Here is a 24383-nt window from a genome sequence, read left to right on the forward strand (position 1 = left end):
AGAAACCACACAATTCTCAGTGTGCAGGAGAAGTAAGAGATAATGAAAATTAGTTAATATGAAGAGTAAACATACATATAGTAAATATGTGAATGTTAGGTGAACACATGGAAAAAAATACCTGGAAAGGTTTCTTCTGCTTTCAAGGCTGTGACTTCTGGCACCAACTTTTAAGAATCATGTAATTGTGAACAGTCTGTCGATTGTTCTTTTTGGCCACCTTTCCATGTTATAATTGTTTGTTTGTGTGTGTGTACTGGAATGCTGTTGCAAATTACTCCAGTGAAAACATGGAACACCTGTGTTTACTGCAGTGTCTGACACAGATATAGAAACATTCCATATTTCCTGGGGAGATTTTCATCATGGGGGTAACTTGTAATACTGTTGTTTATACATTGCTATTAAAATATGTTTACCTAACAATATGAGTGAAAAAAAGTTCTGTGCTTCCATGCGCAAATAGTCTAAAGAGGCAAGGGGAAGAGAATAGAAGCAGAAAGGATATAGAAGTGGGGAGAATAGTGAGGGATGATTCTAGGAATATATTTACATGTATATACAGATAATTAAATCAAACATTACATTTGTCAGTGAAAAGCTGTTACACTAAAGGTAGAGATGACTGAACTTACAGGACTATTCTTCATTGGTCTCTATTTGCCATTGATGCTTTTTGTATTTCACTCCTATGGGCAGGGAGAGTTGACAGGGAGGAAAAGGAGGGACACAAGAATACCCAGAAAACTATGTGGAGTAAAACAGGTCACAGTTTTATCTATGACAGCAGAATGGAGCATTGGATACAGATCCAAGCATTGGAAAACCTGCCAGCTGACTAATGAAACCCCTTCCCCAGCCCTTAAGAAGGTTCCCACCCGAGGCCTTCCCCCCAAAAATGAATCCAGCTCAGTATCTGAAACTGCCCTAAAGTTGTGACAAAAGATGAACAACAAGCTGACAGAGAACACCAACCACATGCAGTGGAGGGAGGGAATGTCTGGCACCCACCTGAGCTGAAAGGGCTTGGGCAACGCACGTTAATAAAAGAGAGGAGCAGACCAGACTGCTCAGTGCCCCCCCAGTCCATTTCAACCCTGCCCCCTGAGGCTGCCTAAACAGCCAGCAATTGACTGGGTTTCTGAGACACCACCAAGCCCTATCCGCCCAGAAAGTTCCTTCCTTCCTGCCATAGCTAGGCTTGACCCTGATGCTGTGGCTGAAGGGGAGAGTGCTTTTTTGTTCTGCCACCTTGCCCCTTCGCCACAAAGTGGCCCTGGCATGTCCGGGGCCGATAATTATGTTTAAAGGCTATTGGCTGCCATATCAAGTGGATTGTCCTCAAAAAGTAGGTTGCATCTCTCTTGCAGGTGATTCATAAGGTAAGGAGGGAGGAGGAGTAGGAAGAACAGGGTGTTGATAAAGGAGGCTTTTGCCTAATGTGCAAAATGGCCATGAAAAACAGTTGCTCAGAAATGCTCAGATATTTATAAACATTTATATTTATAAACATTTAACATGGAAAAATAAAATATAAGTTTGTTCAGTGATGGGGAAATGAGGGATGCAAGAACACTTTCATGCAGTCCCATTTCCATAGTGTTCATTTGGAGATTGAGAGAAGCTGGTTTCTCAATTGCATCGAGAAAAAGAGGCCGTTGTTCAAAAAACCGCATCTTATTTAACTTCAATTCAAAATGTAAATTCATTAAAACGTGTAAGAATCATACATTGTTAATCAAAATTTAATACTTAAACATTGTTCAGTGTAATTTCATAAAGGATATCCTTGGATGTACTCAATGCCCAGAGAAAGTGGGTTGTTGGCAAGAACAATGAGGGACAAGAGTCACACATTGTCAGGGCTCTTTTTTAAAAAGTAAAAGCCCAGCAGGAATCATTTGCATATTAGGCCACACCCCCTGACACTAACCCAACCAGAATTTCATTCCTGCTCAAAAAAAGCCCTGCATTAAATATCTTTTTCCATCCATAGGAGCCAATGAGACTGCCAATCAACTCTGTGATGAGCATCTGACATATAGTGACATACACAACAGAGCTCAGCCCTTTTTCTCTATCTCTCTGGGTCAAGAAGGCCAAGGAAACCCAGGAAGAGCTAGGGTGACTCAGAGAGTCCAGGCAGCTAGGTTCTGATATGGTATCTAATTAGAATTTGATAGTATGTAAACATTCCAAACAGAAAAGTAATGTGAGGAAAAAACAGTGTTATCAGAACCAGAAAGGTCATCTCACCCAAAGCATCCTAAAGCCTCCTGGAAAACAGAACCAAGGTTTTCAGCTATAGAGTCCATTTAATATAGAAATTGAAATAGTATATGTTTAGCATAAACAGACGACTGAGACTCATTCCAGCCCTAATGTCAAAACATTCAGTGTTATTACTTTGCAACAGGGTCCTGAAAAATGCAGTAAATCCAGAAATGTATTATGAAGAACTGGGTCTTCAGAATAGTCATACCAGCCGGTCATTGTTTAGCCACAATGTTTTTATTTGACCATTTGGAGTGTGTTTGGTCAGTACTTAAATTCCATCAGCTGCCTCTACACAGCACTGAAGCCAGGGTAGAGCCCCAGTGGGTGTGCTGCCTTCCCCGCAACACTAGTTAGTCCCAAATAAGAATTGTCTAAAAATTAGGTATATTAATTATGAAATGAAATAGTGTAGAGAATAAAATAATTTGGGTTTTGTCCCCATTGAGGAGAAAGGTGGGGTATAAATGAAGTTAATAACCTACCTGAAATGTGGCAGTCTCAGAGAGGCGGGCTGGCTTTGACAATGTTTCTAAAGAATCCAGGTGGATCTGATGTACTAGGGTTGCAGAAGTCAACACATGATGGGGAAAACCAGCAATCTGGATTTACCACAGCCTTCAGGGCTTTTTTGTTTTATACAGATATGGTTTGGTCCTTGGCAACACAGGATTACTTGTAGATTCATTGTGCTGTCGCAGCTCCAGTTATTGATGGTCTCAAAAGGATGTCAGTTCTATTGAACTGCTTCAGGGGAGTTGGTGACTTTATGACTAAAGCTTGTTCTCAAGGACAATAATGTTGCTTTCTCCTTATTAAAGCCCCCCCCCCCAATATCAAATCATGGTTTTGGCAGGAAGCCGCTGTATTTATTAAAGCTTTTCTTATATCTTGGCTGACTATCAGGAAGAAGCAGGTCGAAAAAGTATGCTGGTCTAAATCAAAATTGTACAGAAATGTTAGGACAACAGTGCCTTTCCTCTAGAATACAGGAAACATGGCCTTGTCTTATATTCAGAAATCTAGTCAATTCCATTAAAATCAGTCTTTAGATTTTTCCAGGATAGCTAATTTAAAAGGCTGTTAATATTGGCTTTGCAGTATTTTAATATTCTACCATATGTAAATTAAGGTACAACCTATGTAAGGGTTAATGTTTAACTAGATTTTCTTTTGCTAGAGGAGTATGCAGGGGGTTTTGCATTACATTTGGACCTGCTGTGCTAGTCAGAACTCATTGCTGTTTGAGATGCTTGGGATTGTGGCTTGGTTTCAGGGCAAGGGTTGAAATCAGACTTTTAAGACAGTAAATCCTTAGATATGTACATTTGATCGAACCATGTCTCCCTGGAAGGATAGTCTCATGTGCCAGCTGTGGTGTTGAAACAGCCTTCTCCTTGTGGTGCTCTCTTAGGATTGCCCATCTGGCACTAGTCAGCTTATGGTAAGTAGGTCCAGTTCTTGGGAATGGTCTGTCAGTGGGTGTGAAGAGTATCTTCACTTGTTGCACTTCGGAAAGCATGTACTATGGATTTATTTCAGAGAGCAGAGATGGAGGGCAAACTGTTTTGGCAAATCTGGCTGTATTTTCATCTTGTTGATAGGACATTCTCCCTCTGAGGCGGAGGCCACCTTGTGGGTGATTCCCAACCTATCAGTAGGGAGGCAGGACAACTTCCTGCTTCCTTTGGGAGTCGCCCACATCTCACATTTCCTGTCTCTTTAGGGAGAGCATTGAGCTTAGGATTCAGCCATCCATATCTATACTATTCTATACTTTTAAACTTCTGTTACTTACTTTTATACTTACACTGCTACTTCGTTTTCATTCCTAACTATTTTCTACTTCTTTCCTGTCGCTTACATTATTTATGGTCGTTTACATTATTTATTGTGTTTGTAACTTGATGTTGATTTGTTAGCTGTCTTTAGTGCAAACTAATAACAGCTTACAGGCATGCCTACAAATGGAGATTGGTACTTTTTTTTCTGCTGCTGAGTGGGTGGGTTCTGTTTCTTCCTTTCATGATTCCTCAAATGATAATTATACCAGCTTCTTAATTCAACATGGACTTTCTCCCCCCGATTAGATACCACAGAGATAGTGTTTCCTTTCCTAGAATTTTTTGAAAAGCAGTTAAAATTCAAGTGAGCCGAGCCTCTGGCAAATAGGCAGTACCCAGGCTTCCTCAAGAAGTTGTATGCACTACTGCTGTTTGCTGAAGAGCTTATGCAGGTTCCATTTTTGTACACTCCAATTACAGTATTGCATCTGCTGGCCTACTATCATAAGATGGACAAGGCACCATTTGCAACAGTCTGGACAAACAGGCAACTTTCACATTAAGTAAAACATGTGAAGCCATGATGATGGCAATAAAAGCATCTACATCTGTGTCCATAGTATCACGAGCAGCTATCATCATGGCAAAGAAGATACTCCAACTGCTATCAGAGTCTTAATAGATGACTCAGGGAAGGATCCACCAGAATGCTTGTCAGCCTCTTTTGCAGCAGACACAATGCTGGACTAGTTATATTTTGATCTAGGGCCATGTCTTCAGCTGAAGCTGCAAGAAGAACTCTTTGGCTTAGAGCATGCCAAAAGAACTTGTATTCAAAGATTATTATAACAGCATATCCTTCCAAGGAGATAGATTATTTGGGAACTGCCTGGATAAAATCCTAACTGAAATCAGAGACAAAAAGAAGGCTCTACCAAAGACTTTGAGACATTTGGATAGATGACCATACGAAGCTCCTTCTTTTTGTATGCAACATGCCTTACCAAGATTCAAGCAGGACCAGAGAAGACCAAATTGGAACCTATCAAGACCTTTCTTCAGAAGGGAAGGTTTTAACTCCAGATTTTCCAGGCAGCCCGGTGTCAGATCAGAAAAAGATTGATTGGGACGGAAAGCACCCCAAAGCTTGACATCTGCTTGATTCCAGTGGGAAGAGAACTGCTCAATTTCAAGGAAGTCTGGATCCAATCTCTATCAGATCTCTGGACTACGAAGTTGGTTACCAAGAGTTAGCACAAAGAATTCTGTAGTCTTTCACCAGAATAATTCATTCGATTCCCTTTTTCCAAGAAATAAGAAAAACGCCTCAGGACCAATGTTCTCTCTAAGCTGAGGAGTCTTGTGAGCAAAAGTTCTACTTTGTGAGCTACTGTTATTAAAGTTGTAAGCTACTGGCATTAAAGTTGTGAGCTACTGCATAAATTAGTGCACTCTGGGGCCATCCTTCCTGAGCTAAGACAAAAATGTGTGAACTGGAGGCTAAAAATCTGTGAGCTAGCTCATGCTAACTCAGCTTAGAAGGAACACTGCTCAGGACTACTCAGGTGATTCAACAACTTTTTGACATTGAAGCCATTGAACCACTGCCATCCACAGAAAAAGAATGCAGAGTTTATGTTATTTTCTTGATGGTGCCAAAGAAGAATGGGGACTGGAGAGCCATCCTGAATTTAAAATCTCTCAATAGGTTTGTAAAAACAGACACTTAAGAATGGAAACACTCTGCTCCATCACAGAATCCCTGCAACTTGGAGAGTTCCTCACATCTATAGATCTTATGGAGGCATATCTGCACATTCCAGTTCTTCCAAGGCACAGGGGATATCTTCATTTCTGCATTGGGGAAGACCATCTCCTATTCAAAGTGCTTCTGTTCAGGCTCTCAATGGTCCTGAGAGTCGTCTTCATAGTTCTAATCAATCCAGTTGTTAAATTAAGAGAACAAGGGATTCACATCCATCCTTATCTAGATGCAGCAGTCATTTTGTAGAAAAATAGGTGGTGGAGCTCATCCAGGAATTGTTATGCAGCTGCACATACTATTCAATGGACAAGGAGATGGACTTCTCAGAAGGAGGAGGTGGAACTCTCAGAAAGGTTAGGGAACTGCGCCCCTGTGAGCTCCCACTGAATTTAAGGCCTGTCTAGATGACATATTGATCAGATCCAGCTCCAGAGTAAAGTCATTCATTGATACAAAGGTGACTGTTTAGTGTCTACAAAGTCATGGCTTCATCTGCAGAAGAGCTCAGAGCACCTGAGGGTCATCTTTGATACAACATTCAATTGCTTGTTTCTCCTGGTACACGATGTGCAAAAAATCAGAGAGATGTCCAAGCCCGTGGTCACGAACTTATCTATTTCTCCAAAATACACGGATATTGTGCATAGATTCAACCCAGTGGAGATGGCAGCATGCAGCAATTACAATTATTGATGAATTATAACCATAGAATGGATACATATGGCAAGATCAGCAAAATCAAGGTAGGCGCCTATCTTCAAAGCTAAATGAAGCTGAAAGAAAGCATTTTTGAGGCTGAATTAACTTGTTTCTCCAGCATTAAACTGAGTCCAGCTTAGCCCCTAAGTTTTTTACTCCATCAGAAAGTGAAAGCTGGACCCCATCAAATATGAGGCATTCAGTGTCCCTCAAGACCTCACTTCCTAACCAACTTTCCATCTTGTTGGGGTTCAGTTTCAACTTGCTCACTTTTAACCATTGAACAACTTCAGTCGGGCACTTGTAAGAGACCTCTAAAGCATTATAAGAAGCTTTGGATATAGTAGATATATAAAACTGGGTGTAATCCCAGTAAATTGATGACAACCTGCTCAGATACCATTAGTGGTTGTAAAGGGCTTTACATAGAGATTGAATCGTGTGGGCGGTAATACTGAGCCTTGTGGACCACACATCGCACGTCCCACACTGATGACAACTGTTTTTGTTTGTTTTGTAAACTGGAAGATAATTTTTAAAGGAAGGAGTATGAAGAATGGTATCCCCCTTCCCATGACATTATACCCCATTGAAGCCCCTCCCCTCCCCAAACCCTGCCCTCCTCAGGCTCCACTCCCTAAATCTCCAGGTATTTCCCAAACCAGAGCTGGCAAGTTTATAATCTGTAACTCAAGACTAGGGTCTTGTGTCAAGTAGGGTTATCTAGATACAATTGTCATTAAGGCTTGGAATTTGGCTTCTTTCAAAACAGATTTCATTTCTGGTTGAGTCAAATTGTTATGTGCTGGGCATATCTTTCAGTAAAGAAATTAACTTCTGATTCAAAAAGCTTAGTAGCAATTGGCTTGTGTAATGATTTCTTTTATCATTAAAGTTATGGAACTTAATGCAATGCACAGCTCATTGAAAAGCAATTAAGGGAGGGTGGGAAAGGAAGCTTAACTCACATAGGGAGGCCTAAAACAGCAGTGAGGCATCATAAAATACTGTTCTTTTCATCCTTCCCACAAAGGATGTTAGTCACTGCTTCACAAACAAAGATTGTGTGCTTTCCCATACTGAATGGAGACTGGAAAATGAAAAAAAAATTAGAGCACCTGGTAAGGATCCCTACTTCTCTGTATAAAGTCTGCACAGGAATAGCCTTCAGGCTGAATGGGAGCATGAGGCTTTTGCATTCCCATCCCTTTCTAGGTGTACTTTGCATTGCAGTCAGTTGCTAAGCTGCAAGTCCTAGGCCTGAGCTTTGATCCACTGCAGCAGTTTGCAGCTCTTCCTCCTCTTGATGGTTCACTTGTCCAATGTTTTTATAGGCTCTTTGAAACAGGACAAGAAGAGCTGTGTACACCACTCTAAATATGCCAGCACTGGAGATACCAATTTGATGGTGTATGTTGTTTGCCACGTGTTTCTGGGCCTTGTCCCTATTAGATGTGAGTGTTTTTAAAATGGTGTGTACAGATGAGTGCACCAACTTGGTTTTCAGCCTGTTCCCTTTCCTGCCTATACAAGCACTAAAGATTGGTAAATGTATCTTTTTTTCATCACACCTGTTCTAGAACAAGCACAACTGGATCCAGTGTGAGATTAACATTCTTAAATTTATTGGAAAATAGTATACTCAATTCACTTGATTCAAGAACCAGTGCAGAACAGACTATTGTGAGTACAGTTTATGACAAGCAATCAGAAATATGTAATAGGCTTTTGTATGGGGGAAGGGTGCTCAAGTAGAAATCCATAATGTGAGAATAGGGGTGTTTTATATAAGAACTTGAGTGTTCCTACTTGTGAAATATTTAGAGTTGGCATGGCTTGGCAACCAGCAGAAAAGGGGGGAGGCAAGGACTTCCATTTTTTAGTGGGGTGGGTGTCCATGGTGCAATGACATTGCTTCTAGCAGAACTCAGAAGTGATGTCAACATACTGGGGGTGACGGTCTAGCAAATGTTGGAGGATAGCCAGTAAAATTATGATCTGCATTTTAAAACAAAACCCCTTCCTAATAACAACTAGCTTTTCGATTTTCCTTTGCCATATTACCACAAAACTCCATTCATCTGAATGAAAATGGTGCTGAACTGTGTGCCCTAAAATTCACAGTACTCGGGAGAAGGAAGTGAAACGTGGCTGAAAAATACCTCCATCCAAAATGCATTTGTGCAGGGATCTCCAAACTTTTCCAGCCTCTGGGCACCTTTGGAATTTTTATGCAGAGTGGTGGGTTTAACTACAAAATGGCTGCTGCAAGAGATGAAGGCAGCCACCAAATGGCTGCCACAGGAGGTGGCGCCAACTACAGAATGTCAGAGAATGAGCATATGCATAATTCTAACAGTAACTCTTCAACATTTCAGACAAGTTTTGCTTAACAGGATGCCCTTTTATTTTTATTTTGCTTACATAAGCTTACCTTCAGTAACACAGTGAAGATCCTTGTACCATGGAGCTGGCTACTACTGAAGCAATTTTTTTTAATTTTGTAATTTTTGTGCATGTGTCTGCCTGTACTGGAAGTCATGACGATCTCTGGTGACTGACCCCTACTGGGGGCCTAGAGGATATTCTGAGAAGTGACTGAATAAAGCATGCCCATGACCACCCAATTTGGTATTTTAAGGAAGTCTCCCATTCAAGTACTAACCAAAGTCAACCCTGTTTAGCTTCCAAGATCTGAAAAGATTGAGCTTGCCTTGCTATCCAGGTCAAGGCAGCTGAAGCAACTTTTAAAAGATCCGCACAGCCAAAGATTTCCAGTGACTAATCAGAAGCCTTGCTTGTAAAAGTCCCATCTGGCCCTGCCCAAATTTTAAAAAATAGTTGGCAGGCACCACATAGGAAGACTCCTGCTTTCAAGAATGGCATGAAGATTGCAAAAGCTATTTTTGTGGCCATCACCTTCTCTCAGCAGCCCCCCTGCATGCTAGGGTTGTCAACTCCAGCTTGGGGAAGATTCCTGGAGATTTGAGGGTGGTGCTGGAGAAGGTGGAGATGGAGATGGGAGAGCCTTCAGCAGGGATGTGGTGCCATATAATCCACCCTCTGAAGCTGCCATTTCCTTCAGGGGAACTGATTTCTGTAGCTTGAAGATGAGTTGTAATTCCAGGAGGATTTAGGCATCACCTGAAGGTTGGCAACTGTACTGCATGTGTGATATACTAATAAAGCATGTTGCCATCTGAACGTCTCCGACTTCAGTACATTACACTGGCGACAAAGGTGGGATACTGGTGAGCAGTGAGCAGCCTCCAGTCGCCCACAAGCCCTGCGATTCGAGCTCTAGTGCTTCCGCGGCCGAGGTCATGGCTACTGCTCCCGGACAAACCCTACCAGCATTCAAGGTCACCAAGCCCAACTTATGGGACTCATGGGTGGACCAGATCAACTACTACTAAGAGCTGCACAAAATGGAGGCAGCAGCAAAGAAGAAGGCGCTTCTCCTGAGTTCATGCGGGGTGGAGACCATCCAGCTGATGAAGCGACTCATCGCGCCGACCACCCTTGCAAGGGCTACCTACGACCAGCTGGTCAAGGCGATGACGAACCACATGGCACCACCACAATCCTGTCTCACATGCAGGCATGCGTTCTACACGAGGCAGCAGAGACAAACTGAGTCCGCTCCCGAGTATCTTGCAGAGCTCCATGGATTAGCCCTGACATGCGATTTCATGGGGGACCAGGAAGAGATCCTGCTGGACCGTTTTGTGGTTGGCGTCCGGGAGGAGAAAATGCGCCGAAAGTTGCTAGCATATGAGGACAAAGACAATGACCTTGCGAAAGCGCTCCGACAGGCAACCGCCTTCGAACAGACGCACAGCAGCCCTTCTGCGAACCAGGCCACCTCTGTCTCGATCTCGGATGGCTGCAACGAGAAAGGGGCACATCAGCTTCGCCGCCAGCCACATAGCAGGCTGAAAACACCAAACCGACCACGGGCAGCGGATAAGCCGAGCACCAACTGCATCAGCTGTGGGGACCCACACGAGCGCCAAGACTGCCCCTACCGAACGCAGACTGCAGAAGCTGTGGAAAAGTGGGCCACATCGCCCGAGCTTGCAGGGCCAGACCCAACAGGAGGCCCCAGTCCGCACACCACGACTCGACAGACAGCATCCAGATAATGAACTTGCCCCAAGACACCCCCGACAAGATCAAAGTGCAGGTCTTGATCGAGGGGGGTCCCTGCCTGATAGAATTGGACATGGGATCCTCCGTCTCCATTATTTCAGAGGAGACCCTCAGTAAACGCTGCCCCCACAACCGGCCGGCCCTGCGACCTGTGGAGTTCATATTACGGGACTTTCAAAAGAATCCAGTGCAGATCATGGGGTGGGCCAGAGTTCGGGTTGAATTCAAAAATTTTAAAGGGGCTCTGGACATCCTTGTGGTGAAGCACGGGCTCACCACCATATTGGTATTAGCTTGGTTTAAGCCCCTGGGCATCAAAATTGTAGGGGTGGACCACATACAGGCCCACAATTTCGACCACGTGTGCTGGGAGTTCCCAGAAGTATTCGTTTGGGTTCTGGGAACATACAAGGGGCCACCTATCACGTTGCAGCTGGGCCCCACGATTAGGCCCTTAAGGCTGAAGACTCAGCGGGTTCCATTTGCACTTAAGCCAAAAATCGAAGCCAAACTGGACTGCCTTGTGGCCCAGGAAGTGCTAGAGCCCGTCTCCCACGCCACTTGGGAAACCTTAGTAGTCACCCCAGTCAAGCCGAATGGGGATGTGTGCATCTGTGCAGACTACAAATGCACAATTAATAAAGCATTACAGGACCACCCATACCCCGTCCCGGTGGTCAGCCATGTCCTCGCCTCCCTGGCCGGTTCCAAGATTTTCGAGAAGTTGGATTTGGCCCAAGCTTACCAACAGCTTCCGGCGGATGAGCAAACGGCTGAGGCTCAGACCATCGTTATGCACTGGGGGGCTTTCAAGGTGCGGAGGCTACAATTTGGGGTCAGCGTGGCTCTGGGAATTTTCCAAAGCTTAATGGACTCTCTCCTTAAAGGGATTCCTGGAGTACAACCCTTTTTCGATGACGTTTTGATAGCGGCACCTGATGCCGACGAGTTCTGCCGCAGCCTTCGAGAGGTGCTCCACCGTTTCCAGAATGTGGGTCTCAAGGTGAAGCAGGAGAAGTGCTTGCTTGGGGTGCCAAGGGTGGAGTTCCTGGGGTTTGTGGTGGACACTGCGGGAATTCACCCAACGGCCAACAAGACCAGGGCGATAGTACAGGCCCCGGCCCCCACTTGCAGGGTGGAGCTACAGAGTTTTTTGGGGTCCTGAACTTTTACCACTCATTGTTGCCCCACAAAGTGGCCCTGGCCGAACCCCTACACAGACTCCTAGATAAGTGCGCCCCATGGGTCTGGGGAAAAAAGCACGCCGCGGCCTTCCAGGCGGTCAAGGACATCTTGGTTTCAAATGAGGTACTCCACCATTTTGATGAGTCCCTCCCCGTGATTTTAGCATGCAATGTTTCCCCTTACGGAGTGGGCGCCTTCCTGTGCCACCAACTCCTGGACAGGAGAGAGGTCCCCGTGGCCTATTACTCTCGCACTTTGACCCAGGCTGAGAGCAACTTCGCCCAAATAGATAAAGAGGCATTTGCAATTGTGGCGGGTGTATACAAATTCAATGACTACCTGCATGGTAGGGGCTTCACGATTGCCACAGACCACAAGCCATTGCTCGGCCTACTCGCCCCATACCGCCAGACACCACAGATCCTATCACAGTAGGTCCTGTGGTGGAATGAGTTCCTCAACTCATACACCTACAAGCTCGTCTACCGCCCCGGCAAGGCAATGGGCCACGCAGACGCCCTCAGCCATCTTCTACTGCTGCAGATGGACCCAGATCTGATGCTCCAGATCTGATGGACCCACCATGTGATGCTGCTGGAGTCTCTGCTGGAGCAGCCCTTCCACGCAACGGAGGTAGCCAGGTCCACAGGCAGAGACCACATCCTTGCACGCGTTTCGGACTGGGTGGGCCCACAGGCAAATTGGACGCTGCATTCAGACCATTTGTTTCCCGCCGGGACAAACTCTCCTTACACAAAGGGTGTATTCTTTGGGGCAGCAGAGTGGTGGTCCCTCCCCCACTCTGGAAGCAAGTGCTCAAAGCCTTGCACGAGATGCACCCAGGGATAGTGCGCATGAAAGCTCTGGCGTGGAGCTATGTATGGTGGCCGGGAATGGATAAAGAGATTGAGGGGTGGGTTAGGAGGTACCCACCCTGCCAAGAGTCCCAGCTAAATCAGCCCAGTGCCCCCGTTCACTGCTGGGAATCCAATCGGATGCCGTGGTCCCGGCTACACTTAGACCAGGGGCAAATATTCTTTAACTTGGTGGATGCTTACACAAAGTGGCTGGAGGTAATCCCAGTCACTTCCACCTCCACCACGGCTGCAGTCAGAGCCTTATGGAGGGCTTTTTGCACTCACGGAATCCCTGACACTGTAGTGACAGACAACGGCCCCGTGTTTACCTCCCAGGAGTTCCAGGAATTCCTGAATAGATACCTCATCCACCGCATATGGTCCGCTCACTTTCACCCGGCCATTAATGGCCAAGCGGAGCGCATGGTTCGCACAGTCCAAGGGGATTGGGACCACCAACTGTCCGCCTTCCTGTTTGGGAACAGGATCAACTCCAACCTGGTTACAGGCGTAAGCCCTGCCAAGTTACTCATGGGCAGGCGGTTAACCACCCGGCTAGATAGGTTACACCCCGACTGGGCCCCGGACCTCCGCAGCTCCCCTGAGACCAGGGAGGCCACAAGGGGGTTCTTTCCGGGGGATCCGGTGTATGCCAAGAACTTTGTGAGTGGGCCAGAGTGGATACCAGCTTGGGTGCTGTGGCTCACCGGGTCCCGCTCTTACGAGGTCTCATCGGAAGGGGGACAGCTCCTCTGCAGACACATAGACCAACTCTGCGGCTGCACCCTGCTGGAGGAACCGGCAGGGCCAGGGGGAGTGGGGAACAGGGAAAGCACGGGGCTGCCGCAAGAAGCAACCCTGCCAAGCTCGCTGGGGTAGCTGGCGGAGGAGCCTTACAGGGCGGGGGAGATTCCTCCACAGGATCGAGACAACGCTCTGCCGACTGTGGCCCAAAGTGAGGAACCAGCGGTTACAGAAGCCCAGACAGCAGCCCCAGCTCTCCAGATAGAGCCTCGGCGGTCGCTCAGAGAGCAGCAGCCACTCACTCATTTGAAAGACTATGTATCTTGAACTGGGGGGGGGAGGAGTGTTGTGTCTGGCGTTCGTCCAGGAAAGTACAGCACAGCACACCTGTAGGCGGTGCCTGGAAGGGACAAAAGTAGCCCGCCTATGACGATCAGTGGCGGGAAGTTTAACTGGCCAGGATTGGACCTGACCAGGAAGAAGGTTGTTTCAGGAAATGTATATAACAGGGGACCCGGCCCCACCATGTGGTCTTTGTGATGTACTCGCTAATTAAGCATGTTGCCATCTGAATGTCTCCGACTTCAGTACATTACAGCATGCGTGCAGATGGCATGCTCATGTGCACACATAGAGAATTGCCTATGGGGTTAGAAGATCTTCCAGAGTACAGAGGGCTGAGTAAGAAGCAGTGGTGGGATTCAGCCGGTTCGCACCAGTTCTATAGAACCGATTCCTAAAGTTCTATTGGTTCTGAGAACTGTTTGTTGGCTGGGGGGAGGGGGGGAGAAACTGCGGCAAGGAGCGCTGCAAGTCCGGGTCCTTCTGAGCCCAAATCGGAGGAGCAGCTAAGGCTCAAAGGACCCAGATACACCCCCAGAGGATCGCGGTAAACGGCAGTCTGACCTTCTGCATGCTTACTCGAAAGTAAGCCACACGGGATTCAAGGGGAGTTACTTTTAAGTAAACGCGACTAGCGGCGCAGCCGGGCAGTCTAGCTGCTAGGCGCGTCAGGCTAGGTCCCAGCGAGTTCTGTAAGGCTTACTTAGGAGTAAAAGCGCACCGGTTTGCAGCCTAAACGCGCCCTGGACAGCTACAATCCTATGCTGTTGCTAAGAAATCCCATTGAGGTTTGCTCCGAACTCTGCATTCAGCAATGTTTACTCCCGAGTAAGCCCGGACTGCTCCCAAACCTCCCTGGCTGATTCTGCATCCGCGTAGAAGACACAAAGAAGCAAACACGCAGCGCGGGGATAGGGGGGGGGGGGCGAGAAAGGAAGGTGGAATGATAGTTTGGAAATTGGTTTCGCCCCAGCCCACCTGTCCCTGCCACTCAACCCTCCTCCTCCTGGCAAAGATCCTACTCCCGTCTTACTTCTTAAATCACATATTACGTTGAGCACCAACTCCCCACTCCTGCCGAGCTGGGAGGTGTAAAGACTCTGGAGGGGGAGGGAGATGTCACGTGGGAACAGCCCGGCCGGGGACGACGGCAGTCGCTTTTCAAAGGAAATTGCCTGGCTGGCCACTTGGGCGCATTTCAATATATGGAAATGACCAGCGGCTTGTGCAATAAATCAACACTCAAGACTTTTGGTCATTTTTTCCCTCCTCTCTGTCCTTCAGTTTTCTCATTCTTTCTTTCCTGGGCACATCAGCAAGCCATTGCATCACCGATTCCCCGATTCTCTATTAATTTCCCTCGTCTTTCCTTATTAGTGTCATCATCATCAATAGCAGCTAGCTCAAGCATTATAGCAATTTGGTCCCCAAACAAGCGGGACTTTTGTGTAACTTGTTATTTCAGATGGCGAATATTGTGTAGTTAGACATCCCCTTTTTTGTTAGATTGATTGCAAACTTAAGACGCAAAAGGAGTCCTCCAAAAACTGCAGGAAAGTTTTTTTGTTTGCTTGTTTAGAAAATGCTTTTTAAAAAGCATTGTGTGCGTTGGCCCCATGCATATGAGGTCTTGGAAGTTTTTTTAAAGACCTGAGGTTTGGAATTGTTTTGCATTTTTGCAATCCCTACGCGGAAGAGGTGTAGTATATTGGCGTATGCAACCAGGCAATGCTATCAGTAGGAAAAGGATGAGAAATAAGCGTGCACGGAGTTTCTTGCCCAAAGGGGACTTCACTTTAGCTTAGTCAGAATTTTTCAACTCCAGCCCCTACCCCATGTTACATAGCTTTGCCTTTCTTGTACAACGTTCTGTGAAACGTTAGCCACCATTTATCCAATTAAATGCCTGATCCTAGAGTGTTTGCATGCCTCACTGCTGTAATTTGCTTTCTGGAAAACATGCATAGGATAACCTAACAGTGCATAGTAGGAGTCAAGCAGCACCTTTAAGACCAACTAAGTTTTATTCAGAATGTAAGCTTTGTTGGTTTTAAAGGTGAAACTTGACTCCTACTTTGTTCTACAGCTTCAGACCAACACAGCTGCCCACCTGGTTCTAAAAGTGCATGTTTCCTTGGAAGTAAATTCCACTGAAGGGTGGGGCGGGGAGTCAACTCTAAAATTTGCAGGGGAGAGTAGGGGAATATCAGCTCTGTTACTTACAACACCAGTACTTGAAATCTGTTTACACATTCAGCTGCAAATTGGCAGGTGCTGAAAAAAGTAGAAAGATGGTCCAGACCAAAGATCTGAAGTCCAAAATCCAGTTTCTTGCAGAGGTCAGCAAGATCTCATCTTGAAGCTCCAAACAGAACAGGCCCCACCCCTACCCAGAGTCTGCTAATCAGAATTTAGAGTCTCATTTAACTAGTGTTGCTAACAGCTATTAATAGAACTATCATGCATGGATTAGTCTAGTTCCCATTCAAAAGCAACTAGTGGCAATCACTTTATTTTGTGACAATCAATTCCATGTTTATTATGCTTTTGGCTCTCCATCCTGAGTCTACCAAACATCGATTTCATTGGACATCCCACATTCCTGTGTTATGAGAGGGTATTGAATAATTTCTCTCTGTCCTGTACAGGCCATGCACCAATTTTATGAACTTCTGGCATGCCTCTTCCCCACTTAGTATTGATGTAGGTGCATGTGTGAATCAGACTTCAAGTGTGTGAATTGAATCCATTCAAAAGTGTAGCATTTGAGATAATGTAACATGGTGTTCACCCTGACCACCATGGCCCAGGCTAGTCTGATGTCGTCAAATCTCAGAAGCTAAGTATGGTCAGCCATGGTTAGTGCTTGAATGGGAGACCACCAAGGAAGTCCAGGGTCATTATGCAGAAGTAGGCAGTGGCCCAGCTAGCCTGATCTTATCAGATCTCAGAAGCTAAGCAGGGCTGGCCTTGGCTAGTATTTGGAAGGGCGACCTCCAAGGAATGCCAGGGTCCTGATGCAGAGGGAGTGGCAAACTGCCTCTGAAACATCTCTTGATTAAAAAACAAGTCTATCTTGTCACCTAGTGGTGCATAATGCTAAAACAGCTAGAACTTCTGGCTGCCAGACAATCTTAGGATTTCCTGGCTATACTACACACAATGCATCATCATCATCTGGCAGTGTGGTAATATTACCAGATCCTAAGATTGTCTGGCAGTCAAAATTCTAGCTCTTGTAGCATTATGCACCACTATGTAGTGAGCTAGACTTTTTTAAAGGCAAGAGAAATTTCAGAGGCAGTTTGCAGTTGCTGCCTCTGCGTCATGCCCCTGGTATTCCTTGGAGGTTGCCCTTCCAAATACTAACCAAGGCCAGCCCTGCTTAGCTTCCAAAAACTGACAAGATGGGGCTGTCCTGGGCTATCCAGGGCAGGGCAGGGAGTGGGACATAAATGAAGTAAACAAATAAACAGGCATTTTAAAGTGTATAAATGCAAGGATTGATCACATTTTTTACTTCACCCTTTGTCCAAGGAGTTCAGGGTAACCACATATGGTTCTCCCCTAGTCCATTTCACACTCAGGACAACTTTGTGAGGTAGATTAGGCTGAGAGATAGTGACTTGGCACAAGATTACCCAGTGGCAAATCACCTCTATTCATCAGTTGGTTGTGTAAGATCCTTGACCATTTTGGGGATACTCTTCATGTCTCCCAGTTCAAGGGGAGCCTCCATTTTGCAGACTTTTCTAGTCATTGGTGTATCTTGAATTAAGCCTGTATCAAATTCCATAATTAGGGCTGTCACCCGATTAAAGAAATTTTAATCAATCTTACACATTTTAATCTATCCATTTAATGTGAGAGATATGTGGAGTATGCCCCAATGTAATTTTTTTCCTCTACTGCAGCTGTAGAAAGCTCTGAATTTGATTCAAACATTGAACAAGTTGTCTTAACCTCTTTTACTGTTCTTATTGCAGTATTTAATGCGTGAATTATTAAACTACCTTTCAGTATATCTTTTGGTATAGTTAAAATGGTCATTAGGACATAGAACCTGTTGTTAATTTATTTGAATCCCACCACTGGTAAGAAGTGGTAATTGGCTGAATTTGGCCCATTCCACTGTTGTATGAATGGTTTCTCCATTCACGGATCTTGTTTCATTTGCTTGGGGATGGGGTGGAAGCTGGTAATTTCATCAAATTCTCTCTTCTTGCAGCAACCACTTGTGTCACATGCCATATTGTTCCCGGGAGTGACCCTCGGCATCAGCTTTTCAGGGTGTGCAGACGGCTGCCAAGGGGAGAGGAAGGCTTAAAAATGGCTTCCATGTATTTCCTCTCTTCAACCCCCACTTTGTTTTAGTGATTCAGAAGTCATACTTAGAAACATGGGCATAGTTTCATGCAGCTTTTCAAAGTACGTTTTCACTCATTTCAAAAAATATTTGCTGTTCAAAATGTGCTTTTAATGATCCAGTAAAGCTTTGCTTTTTTATTCAGAGGAGATGTGCAGAACAACAAGAGGGGAAAAAATAATCTTCCCAGCAGCCTTTTCATGTGATCTAACCTTCTTTCTCCCTTTTTTTCTGCCTTCTTATCTGTCTTGGAACCTGAAGCATAAAATCCAAAAACTTTCCCCCCCACCCCATGCTGGAATCAGTTTTCTGCTTTTTAATGGTATCCCAAATTCTCTGCTTCAGGCAAAACACCTCACCCTTTCAGATGAAAAGGCCAGCTCTGATCCCGTGTATAGGGAGCCTGCTGGTAATCCCAAAATAAATTAGACCATTTATAGCTTTTATTTGTGGCGGTGACAGACAGAAATAACAATCAGACTGTGTAAAATGATTCAGGGTTTCACCCTGGCTTACAAATTCCCCAGTGCTTTGCATTGCCAGACTGAGTCACAAATGCTCACCAGACTGTAAAATGACTGAAAAACCAAAATCATTAAAGGTGACCTAGCTTTAGGTGAATGAATTGAAAGTAACAGGTTACAAACAGTTGTCCTGAGATCAGTCACTGTGCCTCCATTGCTTCTCAGAACTCAAGGTTTTGAGCAAACTTGGGTCCTAACTGCATGTGTTTGTTTATTTATTTATCATATGGCAGAGTTACATAGAGGAAGCATATAATATAAAATAAGCATCCAAATTGATACAAAGGGTATGTAGACCGATTGGGCAATCCCCCTAAATATTAATATCTAAATTTTCAATTCACTCACTTGCAGCTGGGGAGAGTTCAAAGAGCTCTGTTGCATCACCCTGGAAAGCACAATGATTACATTCCTGTGATAGATGGGAAATAGTTTGGTGGTCCTGATATTTTGCCCCATTTAAACAACGGGTCTGTACAACTACTGAAGCCTGTTTATATTCTGTTAGCTATCTTCTATATCTTACATGGCAAGTCAAATCCTGTGGACTTCTCATTGACGTTTATCAGGTTATGAATATCGGGTGGAACTTATTGCATCCATGTTTGCAAACATTTTGTGATTTGCAGGATTTGTGTAAATCTTATTGTTGGGTTATTTGAATCTTAGTCTGGATGGGCCCACATCAGCCATGTCGTTGTGGATGAGCAACTCTGTTTTCAGTGATCTTTCTGTAGTCATGAAGAAAAGTGTCTTGTCTTCAGAGATGTAGGGAGTGATGTGGCATAATGTGGGGAGCTAATAGGTCAGAGTGGGTTTAATATATCTGTTTATGGTTTTCATTGTTGTATTGAGTTGGACATCACATTTGTGGACCTACTATAGTCTGCAGTACTATACACCACCCCCAAAGCTGAGCATCTAAGTGTTGTAGCAGATGACACCCTGTTATGTATGTGGATTTATGTGAAGACTTTGGGTGTTCTTGCCTGGCTCATTGGAGCCATATGGACTGAGCTTGGGAACAATGGGCTGCAGGATCCAAATCTCTGCTGTCCTGGACCAATCACAAGCCCCACCGGTTTGAATGACCCAGTAATGTGCTTGCGTGGGAACCCAGAGATGTATATAAGTTTGGCCCTGTTGGCCCAGTTCCCAGTCTTGACCATGCAGCTCCATACCATGCTGTACCAAATAAAGAGCTTGTTATCACTTATGCTATGACTCATCGATGCATAGAACCCACTATACAATATACCCCAAGTTGCGCCACATAATTTTTTTGAGAATGTTTTTTCATGTGTGTATTTTTGCTGCTGTATTGGTAAGATGGTGTTTATAGCTCAAGGTCCTGTCCAGGGTAATGCCAAAGTACTTAGGTGCATGGTTGTGTGTAAGTAAGTCATTTGCCATTAAGGTAAACATTCAGTTCACAGCTGGCAAGATTGTTATTGAGATGGAAACACAAGGATTCTGTTTTTCCTGGACTTGGGATAAGCTGCCATTTACAGTAGTAGCCAAAATTTCAAGGAATCTAATCAGTCAGGGCTGGGTTAACAATTAGGCCAAGTGGGCACTGGCCTATGGGCCCCCACACCTTTAGGGGCCCCAGGCCGGCTCCCCCCCCATTTCCCTCCTACTTGCAGCCCTCCCAGCCTGCACATGCAGCCAGCAACTGAGCCACTCTTTGCCCCAATTGCCTGGTGCAGCTGCTGCTGACATCACCAAGTTTGCCTCTCTGTGCCTCTCCCCCACAGGTTTGTTAAAGGGGCTTTTGAGAAGGTGCCTGCAGGCTGCTGTGGGGGCTGTGGGTGGTGGTGAAGTGCTCTGATAATTTGCCAGGGGGCCCCCAAGATTATGACTGCCTGGGAGCCTCCACAGAGAGTAGTCTTGCAGGCCCTACGGAATTAAGCAAGGCTCCACAGGGCCCGCACCTCATCTGCTAGTTGGTTCCACCAGTGTGGAGCTGTGATCGAAAAGGTCCTTTCTCTCGTCTTCAATTTGACCTCCTTCGGCCCAGGGATTGTCAAAAGATTTTGTGCTCCTGATCTCAGTACTCTCTGGGGCACATATGGGAAGAGACGGTCCCTAAGGTAGGCAGGTCCTTGGCCATATAGGGCTTTAAAGGTAATAACCAGCACTTTGTAACGAATCCAGTATACAATTGGCAGCCAATGCAGTTCGCACAGCCTCGGCTGTATGTTCTCCCACTTTGGGAGCCCTAGTAACAGCCTGGCCTCTGCATTCTGCACTAGCTGCAGTTTCTGGGTTTGGCACAAGGGCAGCCCCATGTAGAGGGCATTACAGTAATCCAATCTTGAGGTGACCGTTGCATGGATCACTGTCGTCAAGTCGTCATGCTCTAGGAAGGGAGCCAGCTGCCTCACCCTCCTAAGGTGAAAAAAAGCAGATTTAGCAGTGGCTGCTATCTGGGCCTCTGTTAACAAGGAAGGCTCCAATAGTACCCCCAAGCTCTTGACTTTGCGCGCCACTTTCAATGGCACACTGTCAAAAACTGGAAGGGGAATTTCCCTTCCCAGACTGCCATGACTCAGGCAAAGAACCTCTGTCTTCGTTGGATTCAACTTCAACCTACTCAGCCTGAGCCAACCTGCCACGGCTTGCAACGCCAGGTCCAGATTTTTTGGGGCAAAGTCAGGCTGGCTGTCTACTAGTAGATAGAGCTGGGTGTCATCAGCATATTGATGACACCCAAGCCCGTCCCTCCGGGCAATCTGGGTAAGATGTTAGTGAATGTTTCCAAAATGGAACAAGAGGTTTTCTTTGTGTCTCTGTGTTATTTTTTTAATAATCTCCCTCTCAAATTATCTCCACAGAGAAAAGCGTGCCTTCTCCTGTGAGTGCTATGGACACTGCAAGAGGAGTGGAAAGCCAGAGAATACCAGCCTGGGTTACTATAGCGAAGCAAAAGCAGAGAGTCATAGAACAGGAGCTTAGCAGAGAAGAGAAACCCATGAAGTATTCTAAAACAGATGCAGAAAAGCAAAAACAAGAGACGGAGAGAATGGAGGTGATGACGCTTTATCCATGTTTGGTTTCTTTCTAGTGTTATAATGGCTTTCTAGTGTTGCAGCGGCTTTCTTTTCTGGGATCAGCACATTATCGCTGACTTGATGCTGTGATTTTAGCCACAGAATGTGAGGAAGTGATACAGGCTGAGTGATACAGTTACTAGTCACCCAGTAGAATTCTGAAGCATGGCAAAGTAGTCATGTCAGTAAGGCTGTGCATAGATTATTTCCCTTTTGCTAAGATTAACATACTTTGGCTGAAAGGGATATGAACTTTCCATTTCTGAATAACTCAGCTTTATTCATTACTCAAATTTCATACTGACCATTGCAAAACGTGCAGTCTTGTTAATTTATAGTTACATACACCTGTTGGACACTACTTTTTACATCTTAGGGACATATGTAGATGCCTTATACAATGTCAGATCATTGATCTTCCTGGCCCAGGACTGCACTGCAGTTGGCAGCCAGTCTCCAAGGATCTCTGTTATCACTGCAGGCACCAGACATGATGCCCTTTCTTCTATATGATGCAGTTTCTGCATTTTCAAATGATTTTTTTAATACAAAAGGGTAAGCACTTATCTTCTTTGTTAGGAGTGCTCTTGTGATTTTCTTAAGTGCAAGGCCATGTCTTCCTTTCAAAGAAAATTGGAAAAGAGTGTATGCTATGCATCCCTCCCAAGCACCATAATGCAGATCTCCCATTATTTTTTTCTTTGTTAAAAAGTACAGGAAATGAGGTTTTTCCGTTTCCCAATGCTTCTCTTCATTCTATTTGTACAATTGCAATATTATGATTACTAGGAAGAGCCAAGTGCCTTTTAATTGCTAGCTCATCACTTCTGAATGTCGCTCATGCAACATAGTTGGCATAAGGAACCACTTTAAAATCAAATATTCATTCAGTGTGGCTTTTATTTGCTTTACAAATGTGGAAATTAAAATGCAGGTTGCATCCACAAGGTGTGAAAAACACCCATGACACAGCAGCAGAAGGAGCAGCAGCAACAAGCCAGTGGGAATGCCAACTTCTATTCTACCACTCCACTTCACAGCATGGCTTAATAGGGAAAGGGGAGAAAGCCTTTTGAAGTATGGGGTGTCAAATGTGCAGCCTGTGGGCCATATCCATCCCCTACAGGGCTTGTATGCAGTCTGCAAGCAACTCACTGTTGTCTGCTTCCTTCTCTCTTTCTCTTGCGTTCTTTTGCATTGCAGCTTGCTTTGCCAAGTTCTCTTAATCACACAAGATTTACAGAGCAAGTAAGCTGTCTTGTGCCATTTTGAAAGTGGAACTTAGCTTGCCCATCCACAATCAAAATGGATGGAGTCAGTGTTCCCACTAAACTGAGTTAGTGTGAGCTTGCTCACAGTTTTTTTAGCCTCTGGCTCACACTTTTTTGTCTTAGCTCAGGAAGAAAGGCCCCAGTGCAAACTAATTTATGCAATAGCTAACAACTTTAATGCCAGTAGCTCACAAAGTAGAATTTTCACTCACAAGACTCCACAGCTTAGAGGGAGCATTGGATGGAGTGTCTCCACAGACACTCCATGAATTCCCCTTTGAACCAGAGTAACACAGATTTATCTTTAATCTGGTTTAAAGACTAATGCCCTGGATGGAAATGAGCACGACTCCCTGTGGACAGTTCCCTTTAATGTGGAGGCTTCCTGGTTTCCCAAGCAGGGAAAAAAATCCCCCTTCATGTGGAACTGAGCTCCAGTGTCAATTTGGAAAGTGTCTTAAGTTCCAGTTAACAGAAAAGACCCATCATACCTAATTTTAGGAATGTTTGCATTTATTTCTGAAAGTCTCTATAAATTTGTATATCTGCCAACAGGTAGGATCTCAAATAGTACAAATAATTTTGGGTACATGTAATGGAAGTATAAATAAATATTTGTGTAAATAAATATTTGTATAAATAAATATAGTGTGTCCCGCCCCCCTACAGATAGCTAAATCTACAGATCAGGGCCATACAAAAGCTAAAGAGATTTTTCTGCAAACTTGGGGAACTCCCTAGGTTTGCAGACCAATCTAAAATTTTTTAAAAAAAACCCAACATGGTGGAGTCAAATTCCCCCTTCCCCAATAAAAAAAGTGTTATCTACACAAGTGCAGAGAATGCACTTACCTCCAGCAGCACAGCACTCTGGGAGCTACGCTGGGCCCTGCATTGGCAGCATAGCAGCCACACTGGGCCCAGTGTTGGTGGTGCAGTAGCCTCGGAGTCACGCTGGGCTCAGCAATGGAGGCATGACAGCCTGGGAGCCACATCATACTTGGCGCAGGAGTGATATGGGATCCCACCCTCAGCTCACAATATTGGATGATGCCCAGTAGCCAGCAGCAGTGGAGGAGGGCACTGGGCTAAGGAGCTGCACCAGGATCCCCCTGCAAGTCTGTGCCCCCCTGAGACATAAGGGAAATTACCAGCAATGGGGGAGGGTTTTCTCCCCCCCCCCTCAATGAGTATTGCAGATCCCCACTTGTATACATATGTTTTAAAATTCATTTTGTAGGGGGGGGGGAAATCTTGTCCCTGAAACAAATAAGCTACCTTTTCATGTACTTATAAACCTTTACAAAGACTTGAGAGGGTGAGAATCTTAGGGCTTCCAAAACTCCAGTGGAATGTGATTTAGATTT

At 45.1% G+C, this 24383-nt stretch overlaps 1 protein-coding gene across 3 annotated transcripts in view; it reads left to right on the forward strand.

Annotated features, from left to right (window-relative positions):
* CRACDL (CRACD like) overlaps positions 1 to 24383 on the forward strand; it is an 86505-nt gene that overhangs the window by 55459 nt on the left and 6663 nt on the right. For all 3 annotated transcript variants that reach the window (XM_060233843.1, XM_060233845.1, XM_060233846.1), the window contains exon 9: positions 21530 to 21723. In XM_060233843.1, coding sequence (XP_060089826.1) covers positions 21530 to 21723 — 194 coding nt within the window. The remainder of the gene's footprint in view (positions 1 to 21529; positions 21724 to 24383) is intronic.

This window comes from Heteronotia binoei, chromosome 3 (genome assembly GCF_032191835.1).
Source record: "Heteronotia binoei isolate CCM8104 ecotype False Entrance Well chromosome 3, APGP_CSIRO_Hbin_v1, whole genome shotgun sequence".
Taxonomy (NCBI): domain Eukaryota; kingdom Metazoa; phylum Chordata; class Lepidosauria; order Squamata; family Gekkonidae; genus Heteronotia; species Heteronotia binoei.